Source organism: Sinocyclocheilus grahami, unplaced genomic scaffold, assembly GCF_001515645.1.
Source record: "Sinocyclocheilus grahami isolate Dianchi unplaced genomic scaffold, SAMN03320097.WGS_v1.1 scaffold34.1, whole genome shotgun sequence".
In the NCBI taxonomy this organism is placed as follows: Eukaryota; Metazoa; Chordata; class Actinopteri; order Cypriniformes; family Cyprinidae; genus Sinocyclocheilus; species Sinocyclocheilus grahami.
In genome coordinates this window covers 829561-840003 of record NW_015505213.1, presented here as the reverse complement: position 1 = coordinate 840003, position 10443 = coordinate 829561, and the positions used below count along the sequence as shown (strand labels likewise).

At 36.4% G+C, this 10443-nt stretch overlaps 1 protein-coding gene across 1 annotated transcript in view; it reads right to left on the bottom strand.

The window, feature by feature from the left end:
* LOC107581403 (myosin-10-like) overlaps positions 1-10443 on the bottom strand; it is a 60440-nt gene that overhangs the window by 37652 nt on the left and 12345 nt on the right. Inside the window, exon 3 of the mRNA XM_016266961.1 lies at positions 9893-10049. Coding sequence (XP_016122447.1) covers positions 9893-10049 — 157 coding nt within the window. The remainder of the gene's footprint in view (positions 1-9892; positions 10050-10443) is intronic.

Sequence of the window (10443 nt, the reverse complement as noted above, 5' to 3'; positions counted from 1 at the left end):
GAGTACAAAACAGCGTTTCCTAGCACCTGTCACTTACTGATTGTTTGGAATTATAAATATGAGCGTAGTTCATCTGTTAATATCACATGCACTTTTTTGTTTGTTGTTTTTTTTTTTTTTGTTACTCAGACGCTGCATGAGACAAAAAATTAATATAGCCAAAACAACCGCATAGTCGCTCTTTAGTGTAGATGCATGTTGATTTTATCAGACGAAGCCGCGATTATAAATGAGTGACTCCTGGTTAACATGTATTAAAAGAGGTCGTGTTTAGTCACTATTTAGTGTGGTAATTCACTCATTGACAATATTCACTCATCATGACAGTAAAATAGGGCATTCAAAGTCAATATACTGCAGTATTTCCTCTCTCAATCAGAATCAAAATATGGTTAACACCCGGTCATGCATGAAAAAAAAAATACCTTCATGTACCATGAGACGGGTATAATTTTGAAAAATACCGTGATATAAATTTTTGGTCATACTGCCCAGCACTACCATTATCTTTGTAATATGAAAAGGCATGGTCAGCAGATCATACCTCGCATACTTCCTGTTTCATTACATTTTTCATTGATTGTTCCAAACCTGCTCTGGAAGATATGCGGGCCAATGATTCCAGTGTAATTAAATGTTTTTGACCCAAATTCTTCAAAAACAAAAAAGTATGTGACCACAAACATAAAAAAAAGAGACAAACTTATTGAATATAGATATCGCCAAACTTCATAAGCCATGAAAAGCACACTTGTATGATACATTTATTTTTAAAAATGATAAATTTCATATTTTATAAAACGGAATAGGGGCAATAGTCTGGAACCACAAATTGTTTTTTTTTCTTCACACATATCCAGACATAACTAAAAATCAAATTCCATACTGCATAGAAACATGCAAATGTGTGAAAAAAATATTTAAATTGGTATTTGATTTGACTAACATCTTTTGAATAACTACCAGTCTCCACACAAATGATCATCATTAATACCAAATAAATAAATAGTTTGTCCTTTAAATACTTTCACTCAGCAAGGATGCATTCAATTTAAAGTGGGAATAAAGACATTTATAATTTTACAAAACATTTCTGTTTCAATTAAATGTTCTGTGTTGTACTTTTGAACTCTCTATTAATTTTCTAAATTAATAATAAGAATGGTTTCTTATTAAAGAAAAATCACCAAATCAGCCATTTAGAATAATTTCAGAAGGATCATGTGACACTGAAGACTGGAGTAATAACTGCTTAAAATTCTGCTTTTATAAATGATCTCTATAGAGCGGTCAAATCAACTATCAGACTCTCTCTAGTTAAAATCAGGGTAGTCTGGAGGACCACTGTGAGCGTCAACTCCAAGTTCTCACTCCGCACCCCTCAGCTGGCCCACCCTACCCCTCCCCCCCTCTTCTGGATTAACCTACGACAGGACACATTTCTCACATACCAAACCACATCGCTGCCAGACACCAGAGTGGAGGCTGGACACAGTCACAGACACAAAGAAAAAACCTTCCAATGCTAGGGCTGCAGCCACTTTCACCTCAGTAACATGGGAAGCACAAACATTCATTACACTTTCTTATGTGCATGTGCCAAGGCTAGTAAAACTCTGTGCTGCTGGACTCAAAACATGTACAGCTCCTCGCTTTGCAACAGTTTCTAACAAATAAAGTTCATTGCAAAATATCATGGCTGAACTGAAATATGGCACTGTTTTCGGAAACTGCACAAAGTATGGAAAAAATTGATCATGCACAGGAACAACTGCAGTTGACATAACAAAAGGCAATTCCAACACATAAAATAATTTGTGACTGTTTTTGCTTAAGCAGGAATGAGGTCAACACATCAGAAACTGGTTCTGATGCTGAGATTTGTGCCTCCTATCAGACCATAAACAACATCTACCACAGCTGAAAGAAATGACTGTAATACTGAATGCCAAAAGGGCTGCCAATAATTTAATCTGAGCAGCATAAGGGTAGGAAAATATTTTAATAATGCATCAATTTATAATACATGGTGATGGTTTTAAATTTGAATTTGCAATGAGTCCGTGTTTACATACTGATCAGACAATCAAGTCTGTTTCACCCCTCATGGTGATGCAGAAAGGTGCAAGGTAAACAAAGCCTGTCAGAATGACTTCTCAGGAAGATGATACAATACTGAACGATAACAGAAGACAGAAGGTCTGGCACTCTAGCCCTGAATGGCTAAAAGTGTATCTGGCCTAATGCAAAGAAAAGTATTCTTATAATAAACAATCCATCATCGACTAAGGGCGGGCAATGTGTCAAAAAATAAAAATATTAGGGATTCTTTACTATAAACTCATAACAGTTAGCCTAATGTTCTTAAAATAAATACATTTCAAGATAGATCTGAAGTCCACCAATATTTAAAAATTGCTAATTTTGGTAAATATTATTCCACTCATTTCTGTTGCGTTAGGAGTCACTCCAATTGTCTACCTGATGCTTTGTTTTCCTCTAACACTGCATATTCAGATGCTTTGTTAAAACAGAGTAAATCATAGTATAGATGCGTACTGCACCAAGGGTGGTGAATTCTTTTTTATTTATTTTTTCTCGTTTTCTGTTGTGCTTCTCGTAGAAATATCTGTGACACAGGGCTGCATAAATTTGACGTGTTACGGTTTGGTCACACTATAGTGAAATTTCACCTCAATAGCAATGTATGAAGAACTGTTCACACTGAAGTCACTTTTTAAGCAAGCAGCTTTTTTGTCAGGCAGTACAGAAAATTTGCGTGACCAACTTGAACATGAGCAAAAATAGAATGTCTGAAATATAGGGTCAATGTAATCTACACAACATCTCTATGTTCCAGTGGGCTCAGAACCAGATGAGATCTCTCTGCAACAACCTGGGCCGAGTTCAAAAGGACAAAGCCATGAAACACATTACTGCTCATTACACATGTATTGGTAACAGGTGGGTCAAAAACTCCACAGAACAGTAACTATCATAGCACATAACAACCTATTCCATCCCATTCCGTGCTTAAATGATAAGTTAGGGGGCTCAACATCTCTTAGCATAATTGAAATTTAAGTGTGCCTCCACACTGGGTAAATGTGGTTTTGAGATTGCCGTTTTAAAGGCTGTAATTATATGTTTCAGACATAACTTTCCAGTCAGTAACCGTGTTTAGATTTCATAGCTTCCATATGCCTTGAAGAGAGACGGGTGCCACTGACATTCCTGCGCTCCAGTGGCTATACTGACTGGGCCTTTTCAAAAAAAAAATGTTACAGTTGAAGTGAAGATCAGCACTTCCAAAGTTCTTAACGTTGTTATAATTAGCCCTTTGTAACCAAGTTTGGTCAACAGCCAGAGAGGGGGATTATGGCTGGTTTCTGGCAGACTAATAAAAGACAGATGTGAATGGATGTGTGGTTGTGTAAGTCAGTGTGTCCAGAGGCATTATAAAATTTACCTTAGTATGAGCCAAGTCTCATTCAGCCTTTAAAGCTGCATGTTAGACATGTCATTAAACAAATACTCAATTTGAATAGACCAATACAGAGCAGTAAATTATTTGACTAAAGTTGTTATAATTAGCCCTTTGTAACCAAGTTTGGTCAACAGCCAGAGAGGGGGATTATGGCTGGTTTCTGGCAGACTAATATAAGACAGATGTGAATGGATGTGTGGTTGTGTAAGTCAGTGTGTCCAGAGGCATTATAAAATTTACCTTAGTATGAGCCAAGTCTCATTCAGCCTTTAAAGCTGCATGTTAGACATGTCATTAAACAAATACTCCATTTTAATAGACCAATACAGAGCAGTAAATTATTTGATCTATTAAGTTTGTTAGAATTCATAAGCAAACAAACCTCTAACTGATCACTTTCCTCTTATTATCTATAGACTGGACACCATGAAGTTTGTTATAATACAGAGTAATAGCAATGTCCCTTTGAAGGAAAGTGTGTTCAGTCGGCAGCCATATTTGCATCTATCTGTTTGAATGGGGAAATCCTGAAATCTCAAAAACTGCTTGCCACACTCACAATTAAACTGCATTTCAAATCATCAAAAAATCTGACACAAACAGCCCCTTAAATGTTTTATGCTCAAATGGCATTTAAAAATGCACCATCGTTGTGTATCTAAAGTCTGGTAATATTTGATTAATATGAGTCTTTCAAAGGCTAATGGAAGTGCGGATATCTAGCAATGAGAGTTATTTTACACAGTATTTACTCAATTCTCACACACACCTATCTGCTGGACTGATATCTGCTGATGCTGATAAATGTTGGCCACTTGAACTATCACTATACAACAAAAACTAATCAGAAAACGCCAACAACACAAAGAAAATGTGCTGGCTTGTTACTATTATGCTTTAGACTTAATCTTAGCATACCATATCAGATGCTTTGATTAAACTTTGGCCAGTTGTGGTGCTCTGATTAAAGAGTGTAATAGAGTGGTTTCCAACCATAAATGTGATTGAAATCACAAGTGTGCTTAAACAATAACTGGAACAAAGCCATAACGGAGGAAACATCTCAAGAGGAAAAGTAAACAACTTGGTTCCACTGCCGTAATCCCTGTAGCTCTAATGATGCCGGCACGTGTAGCATAGTTAGGGGTGTTTCCTCCAGAGGCAGACACTAGCATCCATGTGTCCCAGCCACACTTGACCCAGCACGTCAGAGTATGTACTGCCCCCCATCCCCCAACCATTGGCACACAAAGGCGACATTGTACCCCACAATGCAGGTCAGCCTCTCTTTCCCAGCCTGGGACGGCTCTTGTTCACTGGCCTCTGACAGATCTGGACAACTGGCCTGTCCTTCTATGTGAGGGAGTCAGCTTTGATAGAGAATTCAGCATTGCATTGATGCCAAATGCTTCGCCATTTCCTGGACAAACTTCTTTGACTCCAAGTTTGCATGATTGTTCACTACTACCAAAACTGTACCAATGTAGGAACTCATAAAATGTATAAAATTTTATGTACATGGCATTTACAGATACAAAAAAAAGCAAATATGTTACCCTTCAAAAGTTTTTTATTTTTTTATTTATAAATTAATACTTTTATTCAGCAATGACACAAAATGAATCAAAAGTGTCATAAACCCTTTCACATTATTACAAAACATATTTCAAATAAATGCTCTTTATTTGAACTTTCTATTGATCACAAAAACATGAAAAATTTAATCAGTTTGCACACAAATATAGGCTATTAGGCAGCACAAACATTTCCAACATTGATAATAATAATAAAAGCTTCTTGAGCAGTAAATAAGCATATTAGAATGATTTCTGAAGGATCAGGTGACACTAAATAATATATGGAGTAGGGCTGGGACAATAAACATGCAACGCGGATTGAGAAATTATTCTGCATCGATTCTGAGATTTTCCGAAGACATCGTGATTCTCTCTTGAATCGATTCGGAGCTTAGTTTTTTAACAGCAGATGGCACTGCGTGCTTTAGAAATAGCCGTATTCTGCTTGCTTCCAGTTCCTTACACACGCACCATTTAAACCCAAAATAATAATTCATAAAGTTCGAAAAGGTTGAAGTGAATTACAAGGACATTCACAGTGGGCTGTGTTTACATTAATCTTGCATCATAAAAGCATTAAAAAGTCAATGTGCAAGTACATTTAACCACTTACATTACTCAGCCGAACGTGCAAGTGCTCTTCTTCGTAAGCATTTGAGTGTGCAGTTAAAAACTAGCCTAGAGCACAATCTGCTGTTAAAAACTAAACTCAGAATCGATTCGAGTTCTATTGATCACAAAAACATGAAAAATTTAATCAGTTTGCACACAAATATAGGCTATTAGGCAGCACAAACATTTCCAACATTGATAATAATAATAAAAGCTTCTTGAGCAGTAAATAAGCATATTAGAATGATTTCTGAAGGATCAGGTGACACTAAATAATATATGGAGTAGGGCTGGGACAATAAACATGCAACGCGGATTGAGAAATTATTCTGCATCGATTCTGAGATTTTCCGAAGACATCGTGATTCTCTCTTGAATCGATTCGGAGCTTAGTTTTTTAACAGCAGATGGCACTGCGTGCTTTAGAAATAGCCGTATTCTGCTTGCTTCCAGTTCCTTACACACGCACCATTTAAACCCAAAATAATAATTCATAAAGTTCGAAAAGGTTGAAGTGAATTACAAGGACATTCACAGTGGGCTGTGTTTACATTAATCTTGCATCATAAAAGCATTAAAAAGTCAATGTGCAAGTACATTTAACCACTTACATTACTCAGCCGAACGTGCAAGTGCTCTTCTTCGTAAGCATTTGAGTGTGCAGTTAAAAACTAGCCTAGAGCACAATCTGCTGTTAAAAACTAAACTCAGAATCGATTCGAGAGAAAATCACGATGCATTCCGAAAATCTCAGAATCGATCCACGAAACGCGAAGCATCGATTTATTGTCCCAGCCCCAATATGGAGTAATGGTTCCTAATAATTCAGCTTTGCCATCAAAACAAATAAATAATATTTTAAAATATAATCAAATGGAAAATGGTCATTTTAAATAGTAATAATAAATCATAACAGTACTGTATTTTTGATCTAACAGATGCAGACTTATTTCAAAAACATTTTTAAAATATTGTACAGACCCCAATCTTTTCAACAGTAGAAGGCTCGCAAAATCGCTAGCCCAACGTCCCGGGGCTATTGTGTTTTCCATTCGGGCTACCACAATGTTTCACCACCCTGCCCAATAGGCTATCTTGAATAGTGATATAAAATTCCTTCCTTGATTTACAATCCCAAATGTACCCCTTAACCCTTCCCCTTTCCCCTCTGTTTCACGCGATCACGTGAAGGGGTAGGGGTTTCTTGATTCTCTTTTGGTTGGAGGGGTAGGGGTAAGGGGAAGGGCCAGATAGCCCTTCAAACGAAGATTTTTCGGGACCACACTTCAAACGAAGGAGTATGAATTATCTCAGCGTAAACCGGCTTCAGCAGCAACATGGCTGCCCGAGCGAACAAAAAGACCCAAATGTAAGCATTTTTTGGCATTAATAAAGTTTTTAATGAAAAATAATAATTTGTTTTATGTTACATTCAATCGTGAGTTCATATTTACAGTCATGTTACTCAAAGAAATGTTTGCAAAAAATCGCTAAAGTTTGCTAACGTCATATCATTACAGACTGCACGATAGTGTCACAACATATTTATATGTCTGATCAGGGCGATAACCACCGTAGACATTGAGGGGGGCTAGTCCCCCCAATAATTATAAATCGCTAAACCCTTTTCTCAAATATTGCCAATTTAAGAGCGAGAGAGAGAGAGATGAAAGTTGCAAGTATGCGCGTCTGTGCATTTCTCTTTTTAGAGTGAGTTTACTTCAAAAATTTGATCCTCTTGTTGCTGGAAAATATAACGTAGCAATTCAGTATTTAAACTGTTATTAATAAAAGTTTAAATACTGATGTGTGAGCTGCGCGATCTCTGATATATGTGTGTGTGTGTGTGTGTGTGTCAGTAAGCAGCGCATTAATATAGAATGGTAATTAAAGGCTTTAATGCACACCAGTATTGGTGGGTGTATTGTAGAAGCTAGATGACGTATGATGACGTGTGACGGCATAGTAGTGGTGTCCCAATTCTTAGGTGAATATTTTCAATATTTTAGGGGAAGGGGAAGGGGTATAAAATAGAATTGGGAATCTCAAGTGCATCATTATATTGGATCTGTGCAATCAGTTTTAAAGGGGCAGCAGCCTATAAAAACCTGCTGTTTCATAAGCGCCACCTGCTGTCAGAGAGTGACATTTGGTTCTCAGTCACAAAGCTAAAATCAGACCATTCTGTTTTTGCTTCAAATTTTGAAATTATACAATCTCATTCCAATCAAGATATCATGTATTTAGCATCTTTGTTTGGATCACGATTAAAATGCAGTGGTTGTCTCAGCACAGCCAAAGCATTAGTTTGTTTATATGAAGAGATTTATTTTATTTGTATTTAATTATTTGATTTGGGATTTGTTAAAAAATTTCAAGTTAGTTTTATTATTTGACATATTTCAATTTCACAAAGAAATATGCAGCATTTTGTTGGAGAAATAATAAAAGGACACCTTTTCATTTATAATTCGTTTTAAATCTCATTTTGTTAAAAAGAAAAATTGTGAGAAAACTGTATTGTGAAATCAGTACCGTGAGTCGTATCGCATCGTGAGTTGAGTGAATTGTTACATCCCTATATGCTACTAGTTTTTGCTGTGGTATCAAAGAAGTATTCTGTTATTTAAATAATAAAGAACCATATTTTTCTTGCTCATCTGCAAAATGATCCGATCTGTTACTCAAAATCTGATATGACAATGCAATATGATGGTGGTTTTGTGATCCGTTGCACCCCTACTCTCTTGACTTGTTATTTGAAGAAAAAAGGCAATCACTGAAGTTTTTAATCATGCTGATTTGTCCGCAGTGAAGTTCAGCTGATGACTTTCTTTTTTTTTTATTATTCAAGCTACTTAAATTCATTTTGGGCTACCAAAATCTGAAGAATGTCAGCCCGAAGGGCTACCAGCGATTTTGAAATTTTGCAAGCCCTGTGTAGTGTACATTACATTAATAAAATCTTACATATAGAAGTAATTATTTCAATCACAAATGCTACAGCAATGAAACAAAATACAAGAATTCCATTCCACACAGTGGAAGTGCAGAATTGGTGCAGCCTACTTACAAACACAAATCTCATATTACGAAACACAGTTACATTTATTAAACCACTGTCCGGACTACATTTGATGTTCATTGATTGTATAAACTCGAAAAATAAACACCTTTCTAGTGAAAATTAAATTGAGAGTTAAAAGATTAAATTATTCAGTTGTAATGGAACACACTAACATCACTGCCGAACACAATCTTAATCTGTGACACATAGTTGCCCACTCCAATATCCAACTGCCCCAGATTTACTAAGAGATGACTTAAAGATTATGACAGTGGTAGAAAAAAAATTACAGTTGACTGAATCCGAGAATTACATCTCCTGATCTTGCCTTACAATAAACCACGACCTCTCCGCTTCATTGAGAAAATAACCAGTAAGAAAACACAGAAAGCATTTGAAAAACCATTTGAAAAACCTACTTTGTATGATCTCCTGCTGTGATGGACAGAAGCTTAGTATTCACAGCCAATGACATATGATAAAAACAGAGCACTGTATACAAAAAAAATGACTCCCTAATTCTTTCAACACATCTAAATTAGTTCTGGAGTAACCTTGCAGTTTAGTAGTAGCTGAAGAACACAGCGTCTGATGGATGTATTATCTTTCATTTTTCCCTTTAATATACACCGATCCACAGCTGGGGCAAGACAAACTCAAGCCCAGTGAAACACAAAAAAATGCAGCCCTTTTTCTTTCTGTTTTTGGGGCTTATCTGAAAGCACCAGATGCGGCAGAGAAAATTTATTTATCTCTCAGAGTGGAAAAATAAACTGAAATATAATAGACACCGTTGGAAATAGTGACCATTCCATTTCTGTCGCTCTACATCACATGATACTATGAAACACAAAGTACAGCCAATAACATTAAAGGTTGGCTGAAACTGCTAGTAAGCTCAAATTCTGCTTTAGGGTTTAGGAAATCTTGAACTGCTAAAAATGGCAAAAGGTGGAGCATTTGTCTGCTTATTTGAACAACGTGGTGGTCTCATCTAACAAAGCAAGTGCTTAAAGATTGAGAAAACCCAACACACCTTATTTTTTTTCACTGCAAAAATTCTCAGCGGAAATGCAGGATTCAAAAATGTTATTTCTGTAACACATGGAGACACTGAGACATCAGAAGAAATATTTGTTATGGTCTTACCTTGAAGCATGCATCTGTAGGCAGATTCAGAAATGGCGTAGATATGAGGTGGCATTTCATGCCTCTTCTTGCCCCTGTACATCTCGATGATGTTCTCTGAGTATATGGGGAGGTTTTTGTATGGGTTTATGACCACACAGAAGAGTCCTGAGTATGTCTGCACAGACAAGAACAAACAAAAGGGGGGAAAAAAAATAAAAAATCAACACTTAACTGGCGGTCAACCGATATGGGTTTTTAAAAGAAGCTGGACAAACAACATAAATATTGAATATATACATACATTTAATAACATTCAATTATGTAAACAAAACGGTTTAAAAACATTGAACATAGTGCTGGGCGATATATCGGTTCATACCGAATACCGGTGTTTATTTTTGTTATGATATTAATTTTTAAAATACCGCAAGTATGTCAATTAAACAACGTTCGGAACGCGACACTGTTTGAAAGGGGTCACTTTTCACTGTTGCACTGTGGTGAGGGAACAGCTGTATGTGTTACTAAGCGTGAAAGTTTCGAAACTGAAGCTGTAGAACTAATAGAAC